The sequence below is a fragment of the Gadus chalcogrammus genome, chromosome 6 (assembly GCF_026213295.1).
Source record: "Gadus chalcogrammus isolate NIFS_2021 chromosome 6, NIFS_Gcha_1.0, whole genome shotgun sequence".
NCBI lineage: Eukaryota > Metazoa > Chordata > Actinopteri > Gadiformes > Gadidae > Gadus > Gadus chalcogrammus.
Genome location: NC_079417.1, coordinates 24403210 through 24421518, shown reverse-complemented (window position 1 = coordinate 24421518; position 18309 = coordinate 24403210). Strand labels below are relative to the sequence as shown.

Sequence of the window (18309 nt, the reverse complement as noted above, 5' to 3'; positions counted from 1 at the left end):
CTTACAAACAGTTCACCAACAGCCTAACAGCAGCCTCAACAAGAGCCTCAGCAACAGCCTCAGCAACGACCAGACAACAGCCCTGCAACCATCCTAACAACAGTCTTAGCAACATCCTAGTCACAGCCTTAACGGCTTCCTAACAGCCCAGCAACAGCGTAACAACAGCCTAGCAACAGCCTGAGCAACAGCCAAACAATGACCTGACAAGAGTCTTAGCAACAGCCTAACAGCTTGAAAGTTGTAATGATTCTTTGCAAAAGAAATAAATCATTCAAGTCCAGCTTTGCCAGCGAAACAACAAAATAAGGCACAAAAATTAATTTAGGAAAATAAATTGATCCTTGACAACTCAATACAGGTCAGTCCCATGTATATGTGCACACACAAACACAAGCTGAAACGTACCTATATAAGATATCTGCATGCATTCGTCTATGTCAGCCTGTGTGTGTGTGTTTCTGTGTGTGGTGTGTTTCTGTGTGTGTGCGTCCACGTGTGTGTTATGCATGTGCACGGCCAAAGTGAGTTGGGCCTCTGCTGATAAGCAGAGGCCGAACAGAGGTCCAGGTAGGTAGGTAGACAGAGAGAGAGACAGGGACATAGAAAGGGCGACAGGTAGAGGAACCAGGGCCTACCCTGTGTGAGATGAGGACCTGAATGGGGACGTTCAGGTAGTGGTGCCGATCGTTGACCTGCAGCATGAAGAGGTCCTTGTAGGTGGGGGAGCCATCGTGGAGGTACACCACCTGTCCCCGGCTCAGCTGATCCAGACCGAACCTCCCCAGCTCCCTGTTACCATGGAGATGAGCGATGCGGCCGTGCTGGGGTGGCTCCAGCACCACCAGTAGCACCTCGGCTGCGTTGTCGGGGTCCTCCAGGTGGAGCACTGCCTTAGTGATTGTTGCCATAGCACCCGGAGCATCCACCAGCAGAGGGGCCAGAAACAGCACCTTAGGAGGCTGGGACACAGGAACCATAAATACACAAGTTTGCAAGTAACCCATGAACCAATTAACTAAGTAACTAATTACACAAGTAACTATGTCATTATGTAACTAGAAAATGCATTTCCTGCAGAAAATGCGGTGAGTGCTGTAGTGCAAAGTGAGGTTGAAAATATTTATTAATAAAGCCACATCGATTAAGACTTAAAGAAACGTTAAATGGCTTAAATCAAGTGAAAAAGTCTAAATAGAAAAAAAAATGGTCTAAATGGAAAAGCAATATAAACATGCACACCATTAAAGAAAATGTAAATGGTTGGAAACAAATAAAGTGACAGCTTAATGAAAAGCGCAAAGCATTGCAAAAAATGCAGAAATGTAAAATGAATTGAACCGAAGAATCTGAAAGGTCAAACGTATTGCCCTGCACTGCTGGTGTGTGTGTGTGTGTGTGTGTGTGTGTGTGTGTGTGTGTGTGCGTGTGTGCGTGCGTGCGTGCGTGCGTGCGTGCGTGCGTGCGTGCGTGCGTGCGTGCGTGCGTGCGTGCGTGTCATCCGACTTCTGCTGAAGTCAGACTCAGTCCTCAGGCACTCAGGTTTTGTATGTCTGTATCAACAGTGTGTGTACCTGTGTAGAGACAACCTGGACTGCAACCGTCTCCATCTGAGACAGCAGCTGAGGGTCAGCGACACGCAGAGTGAACTGGTCTCTCCTGCGCGCACACACACCCACACACACACACACACACACACACACACACACACACACACACACACACACACACACACACACACACACACACACACACACACACACACACACACACACACACCGAAAGAGAGACAGACACATAAAAACACAAGCACACCCACAGGTTTATAATCAGCAGAATTAAAATAAAATCTGCACATGCGCATTAGTGTACATTTCGCACACTCACTCACTCAAACACACACACACACACACACACACACACACACACACACACACACACACACACACACACACACACACACACACACACACACACACACACACACACACACACACACACACACACACACACACATTCACACACTGGCTCAATCTCCCCCTCCGTACCGCGGCTGGTCCTGGGTGTGTTCGTACACCACCTGCCCGTTGTGGAGCTGGTTGAGGGTGAAGGAGCCTCCCTGGAGCAGCTCCCTCCTCCCCTCTCCTCCCCTCCCTCCCCCGAGCAGCAGGAGTTTCCCGGCGGCGGGGGCGAGGATCAGCTGGAGGAATAGGGCGTCTGGAGGGCTGTCGGGGTCTCGGACCACCAGCAGGCCGACCCCCAGGGGGCCAGAGCCACCCAGCGGGACCAGCAGTGAACCGTTCACACTCAGGGTGGGAGGGTGAAGGTCACCTGGGGAAAGAGACAGAGAGGATACATTAGAGAGGGAGAGGGAAAGAGAGGGAGCGAGAGAGGGAGAGGGAACGAGAGGGAACGAGAGAGAGAGAGAGAGAGAGAGAGAGCCTTGCTATTAATTAATATATTTATTGTATTTAATGTATGAATCATTATTTGTGTTATTGTAATTTATGAAGTATTGAATGCTGCTAATAAAGGCCAGTTTAACTACAATGGCTGCGTTCCAAATCACATACCTTTTCTTTTTACATGTAGTACGTACTGTAGCTAGCTACCCATACAAAGTACGACTGTTGCACACAGTGTGCATACAATCGGGACATACTCAAGGTGATTTCACTCATTAGCACACCTTTAGTGCCACCCATCCAATTTCACAGGCTCAGTCGATGGGACGTATCTTTTGCTGCGGAGCAGAAGCTTGTGGGAAAGAATAGCCAAAAAAGCATGCTGGCTTGCTTACTTCGAAACACAACCGGATGTAGAACAGCATCCAAAGTGCATTTGGCAAACTGCTTTTGCTATACCATGTATTGATTATTTTGAGGCTGTTTCGGGGGACTTCCTAGTCGTAGGATAGCCAATAGGATTTGGTGTTAGCATCCATGGGACTGTAGTGGGTGGGGCCTGGATGTTTCTTATTGAATTGGTAAGACAGCCCTATGAGTAGGCCCATGAATCAAAAGAGTTCATCACTGAGCTAGATCCTCACCCTGGCAGCTCCTGGTTTTCTTGTTGCCGTAGTAACCGTGTCCACAGTCAGCGGTGCAGTACCCTCCTATCAGGAAAGTCTGGTCGCCACAAGACTTGCAGTGGCCCACGTCTTCACAAACCACACAGTCTGAGGAACACGCTGCACACACACACACACACACACGCATGCACGCACACGCACACACACACATTCCTATTCACTACTGCACCTAACTACATGGGGAATGTACCCATAATCCTGCATTGTTAATGCCTTGATTTCCCAGTGTGAAAGGATCCGATTAACCATCGTCATTTCATACATTTTGTATATTTTGGATGAATAAAATGTGCTGCATCAATTGCATAGATTCTTAAACACGTAAAAAAGGTCCTTACGTCGGCATACTTGGGAAGAGGCGTCAAGGAAGTGACTCCGCCCACAGTCTAGCACACACTGACCAGCCAGCAGAGCGTAGGGGGGCTGGCACCGCAGGCAAGCCGCCGGGCCCCGGCACTCAGCACAGTGGGCATCACAGCCTGGACATACACAGGATACACACGCACAAACACACACACACACACACACACACACACACACACACACACACACACACACACACACACACACACACACACAGACACGCACACACAGACACACACACACAGACACACACAGACACACACACACACAGACACACACACACACACACACACACACACACACACACACAGACACACACACACACAGACACACACACAGACACACACACACACACACACACACACACACACACACACACACACACACACACACACACAGACACACACACACACACACACACACACACACACACACACACACACACACACACACACACACACACACAGTTAACACCTGCTGTTAACACCTCCTCATCCTCCACTAGAGGGCTCCCTTCTCTTAGGCCGGCCTGTGGTATTCTCCCAGGCTGTGTAACTTCTGCAGCCTCCCTCCCTCTTCAATATACATGATGTGATGCTCAAAAAAGTAGATTCAGGAGGATTCAGCAGCCTCCCTCCCTCTTCAATATACATGATGTGATGCTCAAAAAAGTAGATTCAGGAGGATTCAGTAGATTTCAGTTCTACAACTGTATTGCAGAAAAAAATCAAATGGTTCTTCCTCTATGTCCGTGTAAGACGAAGGAGAGGAGGGGGAGGAACGTGTTTGAAGCTCTGTTTCACTTCAGATACAGTGGTAAGAGATAAGCCATTCAGATCTGTTTACCTTGATATCCGCTCATCCCTCAGATCTTAGGATCTTAAGGTTCTTATGATTTATCTTAATTACATCACATCAACTCTCAAAGAGGGAGACGAAATACTCACTCTTACTAGTCACGTTTCCATCTAAAATCTTTAGAAAGTTAATCTTTAGAAAGTTCGCAAAAAATAAATTAGAATTAGGTGATCACGTGGTTGGAGGGGAAAACTACACATTCCAGGGCTTTTCGTATCCTTTTGATAACATGCTCTCTCTTAGGTCCTGATATATAGTGGAATTGTGTTATTGTTTTCCATCTGAAATGCCTGTAATGTTTTGTTCTTCGATGAGAGCAAGGAAAAGTTTTACCTTTTCATCGGTCCACACGTATCTTTTATTCACATTGGCCATCTGTTCCATGGACGTATTTAAAGGATACATTGTACATATTTATAATTCGAAGTTCGTCCCAGCCTTTATACAACAGATACTCTATGGTCTATAGCATATAGACTGTCTGATGACAGTTTAAGGTATTTTTCACAATTTACCAGCTCTCGTTTTGAAGGCTAAATTGACAATTTGACTGGAACTACTTAGTAGGTGTCCATATATCAGGGATTAATGGACACGGTATAATTAAAGGATATAAAAACATAGACATCCTATATATGTATATATATTAGTGCTGTCAGTTAAACGCGTTATTAACGGCGTTAACGCAAACCAATTTTAACGCCGTTAATATTTTTATCACGCGATTAACGCAATTTATTTATTTATTTAATTATTATTATTATTTATTTATTTAATTTCTTTGGCTCCAAACAAAGAGGCAGTAGCCTGACTGCTATGTTCAAGGCAGTATGTTTGTATGTTCATCGTTTAATTGCGCTATAGGCTTTTTTTTGTATCGTCCTGTTTTGATCAGTATATGCACATTTGCACAAGGCAAGCCGATGCACTTCTCCATGATGATAAGAGCATTAAAATGAGAAAATTAATGGGACAAAGAAATCAAGGGATATTTAGCATAGAAAAAAGAATTAACTCACGATTAATCGTGAGTTAACTATGACATTAATGCGTTTAATCGTGATTAAATGTTTTAATCGCTTGACAGCACTAATATATATATATTTATTTATTTATTTATATGATATAGGATGTCTTTGCATACAAACTCTTAAAAATATATATATATATTGACGCTGATGTTGATGTTGGCAGGGTTAATGTGGCCGGTAGTCAGTGGTGTAGTCTACGTGATACGCAGGTATACGCCGTATACCCACTAGGAACGCACCAGGATTTGCGTATACCCACTTAAAAATATGCACGGATACGTATCAATCGTCTTATGACAGATCTTTCACTTCTGTGTTTATTTTTCGCAAATATCGGTTGGTTATAACTGCAATAAAATACTTTAAGCAGGGGAAGTTATCTCCTACATTCACACATTCATAAAATTCCCCCTGCGCGCTCGCGCTCTGCCCTGTCTCTGTTACGAAGCGCGAAGCTGCCCCTGCATCTCTGCACGTTAGTTGGCGGGCCGAGCCCCTCCTTCTCGCGTGTGTGTGCGTGCGTGCGTGCGTGCGTGCGTGCGTGTGTGTGTCCAGTCCTCCCATATTAATGTGTAAACCACATAACAAGTAGTCAACAGTAGACAATGTTTTAATCCCACAATTTCTCCTTGTTACTTTTAGATGAGAACCCCTGGCCAGCCTTTCGGACTGGGTGTCAGGCTAGGGAATTTAAAAACAGGCATCCTTGGTTAGAGTGAAGGGAAAACAAGTTAGGTAAATGTCAGCCAACATACAGTTGGTATACACAATTGAAATTCATAATGTTAATCACTATGCAAATGAGAGTATAGCTAATTCATGGTCATTTTTAAGGTGCAGTAATTTCACACTTTTACACAATTCAATTACTGTATGGTATGTTAGATAACAGTAAGAGCTCAAATTAGAGCAATTGAAAGAGTGAAACATTAGTCTCCTGTCATCTCCTTCTCATAGCCATGGTTGTAAACAGTTCATTAAATTATTTTGCGTAGATTTTGTCCTTGTTTAGCATGTGCTATTGCTACTATAGATATACAAAGGACAACTTGTCATTTTTGTCTTCTCTTTGTTCATACCGTTATTAAAACTGATAAACCTACTCAGCTTTCCATGATTGTTGATAATCGTTATAGGTCAGCGGGTTGTAGAACCCTGCGTTGGTGAGTGTGATGCGACATCCCATAAGTGCCACACACGTACACGTACCGGTGGGAAGGGTTTGTACGAGGCTGGGAGGGATTCATCACAGTATACCCACTACAATAAAATAGACTACACCACTGCCGGTAGTTATGCGGAAATCAGAAAGACATTGTCAGTCCTGTGTGTTCATTGTTCGCTATGTCACAGCTGTTTTGAAAAGTGTGTTTCCATCTCCCATTTTTCACATTTACTCTCTTTCGCATGAGTCAAAAACCACCTCAAGCGAGCGTAAAAGTTTTTTTGCGAATTTTGGTGTTTTGAGTGAGTGAGTGAGTGAGTGAGTGAGTGAGTGAGTGAGTGAGTCAGTGAGTCAGTGAGTCAGTGAGTCAGTGAGTCAGTGAGTCAGTGTTTTTGTGTGTGTGTGTGTGGGGGGGGGGGGGGGACTGACCAAAGCAGCGCTCCCCTCTCTGGAAGGACCCTGGGGTGCATGTGGGTGTGCAGACATCGTGCTGCAAGACAAAGCCCTCCATGCACTGGAGACAGTCGGTGGGCTGAGGACCCACGCACATGTTGCACCTCCACTCACACTCTGCAGGAACCAAACAGATACAAGACATGATCAATGACACACATTCAACATTCAAAAGAGTTACAACAGAGACCATTAGAGCAGAGGTCTTCAACAGGGGGTCCGCGACCCCTAGGGGGTCCGCAGAGGTACTGCAGGGGGGTCGCAAAAGTTTTGGTTGATTAGACTTTTTTTTATATTCCCCCCCGCAATTGTTTCCACAAATTGAAATGTCTTTAAATACACATTAACATGAATCCAACACACTAGCCACATTTACATGGACACTTTTGACCCGATGGAGAGAGCTTTTCTCTGCCTGCTCCTTCAATTAAGAAGAAGGATAGTTTAATATAAAACACAATTATATACAATATATAAGTAGGGGGTCCCCGCTCCATCTCTCCGTCAGTTTGGGGGTCCTTGGCCTGGAAAACTTTGAAGACCCCTGCATTAGAGGATTGAATTCTTAAGGAAGATAAAGCAAACTAATCTTTAGTAAGAGACAGTAAACTGTAGTATAGTCAATAGGTTGCAGATATTCTAACCCCGCACACATCACAACCTCTCAGCAGAGACACTACAGAGAGCCTCATCTAACCCACAGCATCACAACCTCTCAGTAGACACACTCCAGAGCATCATCTAACCCACAGCTCATCACATCTCCATGGACAACCATGAAGCTGGAGACCATAAAGATCCATTCAATTCACAAAAAACATACATAACATGTCTTCTAGGCACACCTTCTGTAGGGGGTACATATAAATATATATGAATACTGTATATATGAGCCAGAGAACAAAAAATTGTGCAGTGAATATGAAATAGTTTTAAAAAAAAAAAAAAGGAGTAAATGCAGCATTTGGCCGTGGAAAGAGTTTTTTCAGAAGAAGTCCACATATTCAGCTGAATTATTCATGTCATATTTTTGCATCTACATATTTACCAATGCTGTCCACAACACCTCCAACTATTCACCCTTAGATTAAATAACTGGAAGTGAAATAAGAAACATGGAATGTTACTAATATACATACCAGGTCAATCCTCAATATGATAATGAGGTATGAATGATACCTAGAACACATGTCTCGGACTTCATGAATGTTATTTGAGTATGGATGAAGTGTCTTTGGGTGTTGAGACATATCCGTGCAGGTGTGTGTGGTAGATTCAATGTGAACCGGTGTATGTGTGTGTGGTGGTGTTGAAGTGTACCTCTCCAGATGTGTGTGGTTGTGTTGAGAGGTACCTTTGCAGGTGTATATGTGATAGTGTTGAGGTGTACCTGTGCAGGTCTGTGTGGTGGATTAAAGGCAAACCGGTGCAGGTGTGGCTGGTGGTGTTGAGAAGTACCTCTCCAGGTTTGTGTGGTTGCGTTGAGGCCCACCTGTACAGGTGTTTTTGGTGGTGTTGAGAGGTACCTTTACAGGTGTGTTGTTGTGATGAGAGGTACCTGTACAGGTGTGTGTGGTGGTGTTGAGAGGTACCTGTACATGTGTATGTGGTTGTGTTCAGAGGTACCTGTACAGGTGTGCATGGTTGTGTTCAGAGGTACCTGTACAGGTGTGTGTGGTTGTGTTGAGAGGTACCTGTACAGGTGTGTGTGTGTGTGGTGGTGTTGAGAGGTACCTGTACAGGTGTGTATGTGTGTGGTGGTGTTGAGAGGTACCTGTACAGGTGTGTGTGTTGGTGTTAAGAGGTACCTGTACAGGTGTGTGTGGTGGTGTTGAGGGGTACCTGTGCAGGTGTGTGTGGTGGTGTTGAGTGGTACCTGTGCAGGTGTGTGTGGTGGTGTTGAGGCGTAGCTGTGCAGGTGCGTGTGGTGGTGTTGAGGTAATACTGGTAAGTGTGGTGGGGTTGAGGGGTACCTGTGCAGGTGTTTGTGGTTGTGTTAAGGTGTACCTCTCCAGGTGTGTGTGGTGGTGTTGAGAGGTAACTGTACAGGTGTGTGTGTGTGTGTGTGTGTGGCTGTGTTCAGAGGGACCTGTACAGGTGTGTGTGGTTTTGATGAGAGGTACCTGTACAGGTGTGTGTGGTGGTGTTGAGAGGTACCTGTACAGGTGTGTGTGGTGGTGTTGAGAGGTACCTGTATAGGTGTGTGTGGTGTTGTTGAGAGGTAACTGTACAGGTGTGTGTGGTGGTGTTGAGAGGTACCTGTACTGTGTGTGGTGTTGTTGAAGGGTACCTGTTCAGGTGTGTGTGGTGACGTTGAGGTGTACCAGTGCAGGTGCGTGTGGTGGTGTTGAGGGGTACCTCTCTAGGTGTGTGTGGTTGTGTTGAGGGGTACCTGTGCAGGTGCGTGTGGTGGTGTTGAGGTAGTACTGGTGGGCACAGCGCTCGTACTGACACTCCCCGAACAGCAGCACCTTAGCAGGGTCCCGACAGGACAGACAGACGCCCGGACCAGAACACGACCCACACTGATGGTCACATGCTGGGGGGACAGGTAAAAGTACACAGACTTAGTTGGAGTTAGTTAGGACAAGTTAAGCTAAGTTATAGTTAGCTGGAACACGACCCACACTGCTCGATACATGATAAAGGGACAAGATGAGCGTTTGGCCCACGCAACTGAGGGATACAGTGAGAAGATACTGAGGGATACTTGTCAGATGTAGCTGAGGGGTAGTTGGGGTTAGTGAGAGGTTACTGAGGGATAGATATGGTGTGTTAGACGTAACTGAGGATAGTTAAGATACGCTAGAGGCAGCTAGGAATGGTTAGGGTTCGCTAGAGGAAGCTAGGGTCAAAGTCACACAATGATTAATAAATTGATGTAGTCTTATTCATAAATTACTATAATCAGATGGATCTATGCATCTATTATATATAATCTTATTAATATATACTTATTATCCAAATCATTATCATTTGTATTATATTATTCTCCAATCTAATTGACCCACCCTGACAGACCCTGTGACCGTTGTCATAGTAACCAACAGGACAGGCGGAGGCACAGACGCCTGAGGTCATCAGGAAGTGGCCAGCTGGACAGGAAGTACAAGACTTGGGGTCCGGCCCTCGGCATCCCTCACAAGAAGAATGGCATCCTTGGAAAATAGATATCACACTGAAAAATCGAAATAAGGTCCCATTATGTAGCTTTAATATTCATAAATTATCCAGACATAATTCAGGAAAAGATCTAATGTAATGCTATTGAGAGGTAGGTTACTGTTATTTTAAATTGGCTTACCCCTGCAGGCTCCATTACAGGGGAAGTGTAATGTGATGTTGTGTTGTGTTATGCATTGTAAAGTAATTTTATGCATTGTAAAGTAATGTATATTTCGCTATGTATTGTAATGTAATGTATTTGAAAGTAATGTTACGTTTAGATACATAATATATTGCATTATTATCTTGTGTAATGTTAAGTAAAGTTAAGTCAAGTCATGCAATGTAATATAGTGTAACGTAAAGTAAAGGTATGTAAAGTTATGTAACGTGATTTATTATTATGTAATGTTATGTAAGGTAAGGTTATGTAATGTAATATATTGTAAAGTAAAGTGATGGTATATAATTGCATGCAATGTTATTTGTTATTATGTAATGTTATATAAAGTTAGGTTATGTAATGTAATATATTGTAAAGTAAAGTCAAAGTATGCAATGTTATGTAATGAGATTTATTATTATGCAATGTTGTGTAATGTTATGTCATGTGATTTATTATTATGTAATGTTATGTTATGTATCATCATATAATGTTTTGTCTGTTTTTTTTCCTCTTACTCCTGCAGGCTCCGTGCCAGGGGTGGAGGCCCCGGGGACAGCGGGAAACACAGTGGTCCCCCAGCAGAAGGTCGTCAGGGGCCCCACACCGCAGACACACACTGCCCACCCCGCTGTGGTGGTCCCACACACACCGCTGACACCCTTCACTGCACCCTGGAAAAAAAGGGAGAGAGAGAGAGCTGTTCATTTAGGTATGTGTATTTTGTGTATCGCTTTTGGAAGTTGTTTCTATGTTTTCAGTTAACGCACTTTGGCCACCGACTTCACTTCAGATACAGTTGTAAGAGAAGCCATTCAGATCCATTTATCTTGAATTGCGCCCATCCCTCTGATCTTAGGATCTTAAGGTTCTTATGAATTACTATTCACATCAGCTCTCAGAGAGAAAAGTTTCACTCACTGCTGGTGTGTGTGTGTGTGTGTGTGTGTGTGTGTGTGTGTGTGTGTGTGTGTGTGTGTGTGTGTGTGTGTGTGTGTGTGTGTGTGTGTGTGTGTGTGTGTGTGTGTGTGTGTGCTTGTGTGTGTGACAGAAGCACACTGAAACACTTATGTACACACACACTCGGTGCGTTTCCATCCCCCTGATTTTATGCGAACTTTGAAGTATCGAATCAGTAAACAGTGATGGAGACACCAAAATTCGCATAAAAATCCTCTAATTCGCAAAAAAGTTTATCCGCTCGCTTGAGGTGGTTTTTGAGAAATGCGAAAGAGAGTAAATTCGCTAAATGAAAAACACTTTTCGAAACAGCTGTAACGTTGCGAACTTTGAACACACAGGACTGACAGTCTCTCCGATTTCCGCACAACGACCGGCGTTGTGCCGAATCTCGACCCCTCGCATATTACAACCCCCCTTCGCGTGAACGCGCATTTGCTTATTGTCAACGCCCCATACTTTCATTTAGTTCGAGGCGCTCTTCCTTCTGACAATATTAGTCAAAATTAGTGTTTATATTAAATCAGAACATCACAAGTTGAGCAACTTATCACAGAAAGCGATGGCATATTTTAGGTTGTACGTTTTAAGACGAACACATCGCAATGGAACCTCCGACGACCCATGAACGCTACAACATTCAAGATAATGAACTACGAGAGCAATTAAATACGTAATAGTTAAATAGTGAAAAGTAATACATTTATGCATTTTATTATTCACTCATTAATTTTGACAACCTCTTGGTAGCCTACCCTAGAAAGCACATTTACCGTAATTTTCGGACTATAAGCCGCGCCTTTTTTTCCCATTTTTCGATTCCGCGGCTTATATAACGGTGCGGCTAATGTATGGATCTTTACAGCTAACGGCCACTAGGGGACTTCCTAAATCTATGGATTTTACAGGTTACCGTCCACCAACTTTAACTCTATGGGCTCTATGACAGGTCCGCGCCCCCCGACCTTTAAGCGGCGGGCTCCAGCGCGGCTTATATATATACACATCATTCAATTTAGTTGCTGCGGCTTATACTCCGGTGCGCCTTATAGTGCGGAAAATACGGTAATTGTGACAGATCCAAAACTAAGGAAATCCTTTAATCCTTTTCTTTTTTAATCCTTTTCCTTTTTTCCCCGCGATTGTTGACCGCGATTGTCTTCCGTCGGAGCCTCGCGGTAGCGCTGCGCGATATATAGAATATACTCGATATATCTCCGAAATAGCTTTGTGAGATACAAAAAATTAGTATTTCGTAAGTAAATAAGTATAGAGTAGTTTACGGTCATCTGGGTTTTTTCAAGCGGCAGCCGAGATTTGCCTTGGTTTAGTGTTTAAAACATTCTCTGGCTTTCTCACTCTACCTCACGCAGTAATGTGAGGGGTAAAAAAAACACTTGCGTCACACACTTACCAACCAATCCCACGCGACATCTACGTGCGGAAGTGAGGGAACTAAATTTCAAGTTTCTTACGGTTTGCAGCGCCAGCCGGCTCAGTGTAGCATACAGTGTATCCTAAGCGAATTCAATCGACAAATGAAACATGGAAGCGGACAAACAGCTGGTTCCTAAAATAACTAGTAAGGGATCAGTGATCTGGCAGTTCTTTGGATATCGAGAGGAGGACGTGGAGCAAAACACGCCAATGCTTGTAATATCTTGTCTGATCTGATGTCGTCATGGTTACCAGCTGCACGCTACGTAACTGTGCGTTCACACCAAAAGCGACGGGGCGACAGGATCCCATACAAAGTGAACGTATAGACGAGTATCGGGCGAATTTTTCGAGAGAGAAAACCGGCGATAAGTTTTGATTTGTCACGCCACACTTTCGCCGTGCACAAGCAAGCGCGTTCACGAGGATTTGTGGCGCGACAAATTCGTTCGAGTTCAAATATTTCAACTTTGACGCGAATTTCATGTGATGACAGCCAATCAGCGTTCAACAGCGTGGCCACTGAGTCACATGTGTAACGTAACAGCCAATCAGTGTTCAACCGTCAAACGGTGCAGTGCAGTCTGGGGTGAACTGCAGCATGGAGGAGAAAGTGAATGTAGCCGTTTGCGACTCCGGAGCTCTATATATAATATAATAGTATATAATATAATATTTGTAAATATAATATCACGGGCAAAAGCTCTGTGCGCCTCCGGATGGCCGTAGCGCGGGGAGCTCTCATAGGGATTGGGCTTCTCGGGGTTTGTTTGCCGGCGTTGCTATGTTTCCGGTCTTGTGGGTTCCAACGGTTTATTAGCCTATCTAATAAATCTCTGTCTTTTCAATACTTCAAGGAGTATTGAAAAGGAGTTATGTATCTGTCGACCCCGGCAAGGGCTGTAGAGGGCAGCACACATTCCTAAATCAATTAATTCAATGGGCTCAAAAATATTGAACACATTGGGCCCTATCTTGCATCCGGCGCAAGTGACTTAGTCACTGGCGCATGTGTCGTTTCTAGTTTACAACTGGCGCAGAGCGTTCTTTTCCCACCACCGCCACTCGCCGGTAAATTAGGGATTGATCATGCGCCCCAAGGGGCTGTTCGGCGGAAGGAGGAGGCGTGTTCTGGCGCAAACGGTATTTTGCCGTTTCTGAATACCATTGCGCTACTGACCAGGAAATACCTGGTTTAAAGTCAGTGGCGCGTTGTTCAGATGCTATTTTAAGGGCGCATTCAAACATGCGCATGCGATGCATACGGATTGCTTGTGCACCTCGCGCATACACTTTGCTTCTCCCATCTACCTAGCCGCACATTCTTGGTAAATTATTTGGGAAAGAACAGCTGATGCAGCGGTAATAAGTTGTACTTTTAAATCAATGCATCTGCAAACACCGTACAGCAAACACATATTTTCTTGACAGAGACATCGTGTAGGCCTACATGCCCATAACTTTTAGGATTGATGAGTATTTGATCGTGAAAAACATTGTTTTACCGCGAGTGAGTGTTAAAGGCACCCAGTGCAACTTTCGAGGCTTAAAAATAAACATTACATTTCTAGTCTTTTTTACACGTAGTAAGTTTCAATAACTCCATACCATTACATACCGACATTCAAGCAGCAAAAATGAGACGTCGTTGTTTGGTGAGAACTGATAGAAAATCGATAACAACAACAATGCCGCCATTTTCTTTATTTTTTGTAACCTACAATAAATAAAGCAGGCTTCCAGTCAATGGATAAATGGCTTCTCCCCACCGGCGATTGTTGTTGTTTACGATTTTCTATCAGTTCTCACCACACAGCGACGTCTCATCTTTGCTCCTTGAATGTCGATATGTAATGGTATGGAGTTATTGAAACTTACTACGTGTAAAAAAGACTAGAAATTGAATGTTTATTTTTCATTGAATGTTTACATAAAGTTGCACTGGGTGCCTTTAAAAAGAATGAATGAATGCGGGCGCGCGTGTGTGCTCTGTTTAAACACACGCAAACTAAACACGTAACGCATAATACAATCAATGGCAATGTCTATTACCGCGGGGACACATGCATATTAGGATAGCATACAATACTGATAAGAAACAATGTTTATAATGTATTGCGTATATCATTAAATAGAACCAAAGTTACCGCATATCATATGTTGAAGCCATATTATTTGGCAATAAACTGAGCCATTTGCAGTTTGAAATTCCTGTGCATCTGTCTCATCGGAGACTGCAAACGCGCTGTCAAAATATCATCCCCTTAAAGGGGATGGGAGCTGGCACTCTCATTGGTTTGTTGGACGTTACGCCCAAACCACACCTACGGTAACTAGGCTGCTTCAGACCAACCCTTTTGACACTTGCGCCGCGACGCAAGTGTCATTTATCCGCCTGTAAAATAGCGATAGCACCGTAGAACCGCCCACAAAGCTACTTGCGCTTTGGGCTTCCCACTTGCGTTTCAGACCGTTAAAATAGGGCCCATTGTATCAAAATGAGTTTATATTTTTGTTTAATTCATTGCGATGGCTTACATATAAAGAAAATGCTGCCTTACTTACTTATTTGTGTAAAATATTTTTAGATGATTCAGCCTTAATGTTTATAAGCCTCTCTCTCTCTCTCTCACTAAGAGTCAAGATTGTTTTTGCAGTTTGTGCTTTGTTTGAATAAAAAAATTGTCTTATTTCAACTAAATTGTGATTAATCACTAACATGAAAATACAAAATGTTTTGATAGAAACCACCAGTTAAACAAGAATGGTAAATAGTCTGCAGGGATTGTAGTGAAAACAGCAAAGGCTAAAAGTGCGATTTCATGGGGTCCTTTAAAGGAGATTTCAAAATATCGAGATAAATATCGTATATCGTGAAATGGAGAAAATGTATTGGGATATTATTTTTTTCCCATATCGCACAGCCCTACCTCGCGGGCAGCGGGGCTCCGGCGGGAGACAATCGCGGGCAACAATGCCTTTCTCCTCCTTGTCCACATCAATTTGAAGTTGCAGTTCAATCTGGACTTCAGAGAGTCAAAGCCAACGTTTCTTCCCCCAATGACCATTAAATGGAACGCCCGGGAATTACACTATCTGATGTTTGGTGTGGTGCTTTAGATTGCTGTGTAGAAAAAGCACATCATCCACTTTGGACGGTTTTAGTTTACTCCTCTGCTCCTGAATAACATCTCCAGCACCGGAGAAGTATCACACGCAATCGCAAATCCCGCGATGTTCAGGGGTCCGACCCAACCAGCACCCGTGTCCGACACAGTACCTACATTATTTTTCCCCAGTTTCAACGAAATTGTGCGGGTCACCCGTCGGTTACCCAAACCCGTGCACGACTCTGGCCGAGATAACCTCCAATACGAGTTTTTACTTGTTGTGGAAGTACCAGAGACGTCCGAGAACCCAACGCTGTAGCATTCACACTCTAGATATTGAAATCTTTATTAGTGTGAATGCTGTACCATTCACACTCTTGAAATTGAAATCATTATTAGTGTGAATGCTGTAGCATTCACACTCAAGATATTGAAATCTTTATTCTGCCTGTTTTTGGTCTAAAACTCCTCTGCCATACTTTCAGCTACAGAAACCATTCAACTATTAAAACGTTCAGCTCTTTAACGACATGATGGCTATTATTCAGCTTTTTCCAACTCTTTCAACTTTTTTAACTATTCAGCTTTTTCCAAAAAAAATTTACATGGGAGTCTATGTTATTTCCTCTGGTACTTCAACTGTTAAAGACGTAACTTAATCGATTTTCAATTTCAATCTACACACTTGTATCTTCAATAATGTCGAAACGGAATTTCGATAGCATTTATACTTTATTCAGAATCACAGTTTTAAACCGGCATAGTTTTCAGTTGCTCTCATTGATTTCCGTTGACGTCAGAACGTGTGGACGTTCAGGCACACACACACACACACACACACACACACACACACACACACACACACACACACACACACACACACACACACACACACACACACACACACACACCCACACAATGGCTCCCCCATTCTCTTAAGACACCCACACACACACACACACACACACACACACACACACACACACACACACACTACTAGGGATGGAAATTGATAAGAATTTCACGATTCCGATTCCGATTCTGCTTATCGATCCGATTCCTTATTGATTCTCATTGGTTGAGAAAATAAGTACAAATGTGTTTGTTTGTATTAAATCTCTTTAATATCTGATCAGAAGTGCGTCTAGTATTAGGAAATTGTACATTTTCTAATCAATTGGTCTAGACAAAAAAATATATGTTTGGCTTTTTAAGCTCAAATGAAATCATTATGTGCCATAAAACTAAAAACACACACTGAAAACAGTCAAGTAAGAGCTTGTGCCTTTTGGAATACTAACAGTGCTCATTTGCATTCAACTTGTAACAAAATTCAACTGACATAAACAAAATGAAGTATTGATTAGACAGAGATTTATTAGATGGGCCTACCTAATAAACCGTTGGAACACACAAGACCGGAAACCATAGCAACGCCGGTAAACAAAACCCGCGAAGCCCAATCCCTATGAGAGCTCCCCACACTACGGCCATCCGGAGGCGCACAGAGCTGTTGGCCGTGATATTATATATACAACTATGTTATATTATATACTATTATATATAGAGCTCCGGGAGTCGCTCCATGCTGCAGTTCACCCCGGACTGCACTGCACTGAGTTTGAAGGGTGAACGCTGATTGGCTGTTACGTTACACATGTCACTCAGTTGTCACGCTGTTGAACGCTGATTGGCAGTCATCATGCGAAATTCGAGTCAAAGTTGAAATATTTCAACTCGAGCGAATTTGTCGTGGCACAAATCCTCATGAACTCGCTTGCCTGTGCACGGCGAAAGTGTGACGCGATAAATCAAAACTTGTCGCCGGTTTTCTCTCGCGAAAAATTCGCCCGATACACATCTCTACGTTCACTTTGTATGGGATCTTGTCGCCCCGTCGGGTTTGGTGTGAACGCACAATGCGCTTCTTCCGCGGCGGCGCCATGATTGCTGCGTTCTGAACCAAAACAAAGCAGCGTGTGTGTGACATCATGACGCATTTGCCGCGACCGGAACCGATAGGCGGAATCGTTAAGCAGGCTTGCTAATGATTGCAAGGAATCGGTTGACTCGGCACCGGTTCTGAACAAGAACCAGTTCTCGATTCCCATCCCTACACACAACCACACACACACACACACATACACACACAGCTTTATTCCAATTCGATTTTAACATTTTGAACTCTGTTCAAATCTCTCACTTGATTAAAGCTATTCATAATTTCTACTGCCTGACTACTACTACTACGACTCCTACCACTACTACTACCATTACTACTACTTCTACTATTCCTACCAATACTACTACTCCTACCAATACAACTACTAAAATTACTACTACTACTTCAGCTCCTACTACTTCAGCTACTACTACTACTTCAGCTATTACTACTACTTCAGCTACTACCTACTACTTCAGCTACTACTACTACAGCTACTTCTACTACTACTACAATTCCGCTACTACCTACTACTTCAGCTACTACTACTACTTCAGCTACTTCTACTACT

The 18309-nt window shown here is 43.6% G+C and overlaps 1 protein-coding gene across 2 annotated transcripts in view; it reads right to left on the bottom strand.

Moving 5' to 3' along the window:
* Positions 1-18309, bottom strand: part of fras1 (Fraser extracellular matrix complex subunit 1) — a 161449-nt gene that overhangs the window by 62102 nt on the left and 81038 nt on the right. For both annotated transcript variants that reach the window (XM_056591686.1, XM_056591687.1), the window contains exons 20-28: positions 10808-10963; positions 9973-10119; positions 9354-9500; positions 6938-7078; positions 3430-3570; positions 3050-3190; positions 2049-2331; positions 1575-1659; positions 639-962 (exon numbers count right to left, since the gene is read on the bottom strand). In XM_056591686.1, the coding sequence (XP_056447661.1) occupies positions 639-962; positions 1575-1659; positions 2049-2331; positions 3050-3190; positions 3430-3570; positions 6938-7078; positions 9354-9500; positions 9973-10119; positions 10808-10963 (1565 nt within the window). The remainder of the gene's footprint in view (positions 1-638; positions 963-1574; positions 1660-2048; positions 2332-3049; positions 3191-3429; positions 3571-6937; positions 7079-9353; positions 9501-9972; positions 10120-10807; positions 10964-18309) is intronic.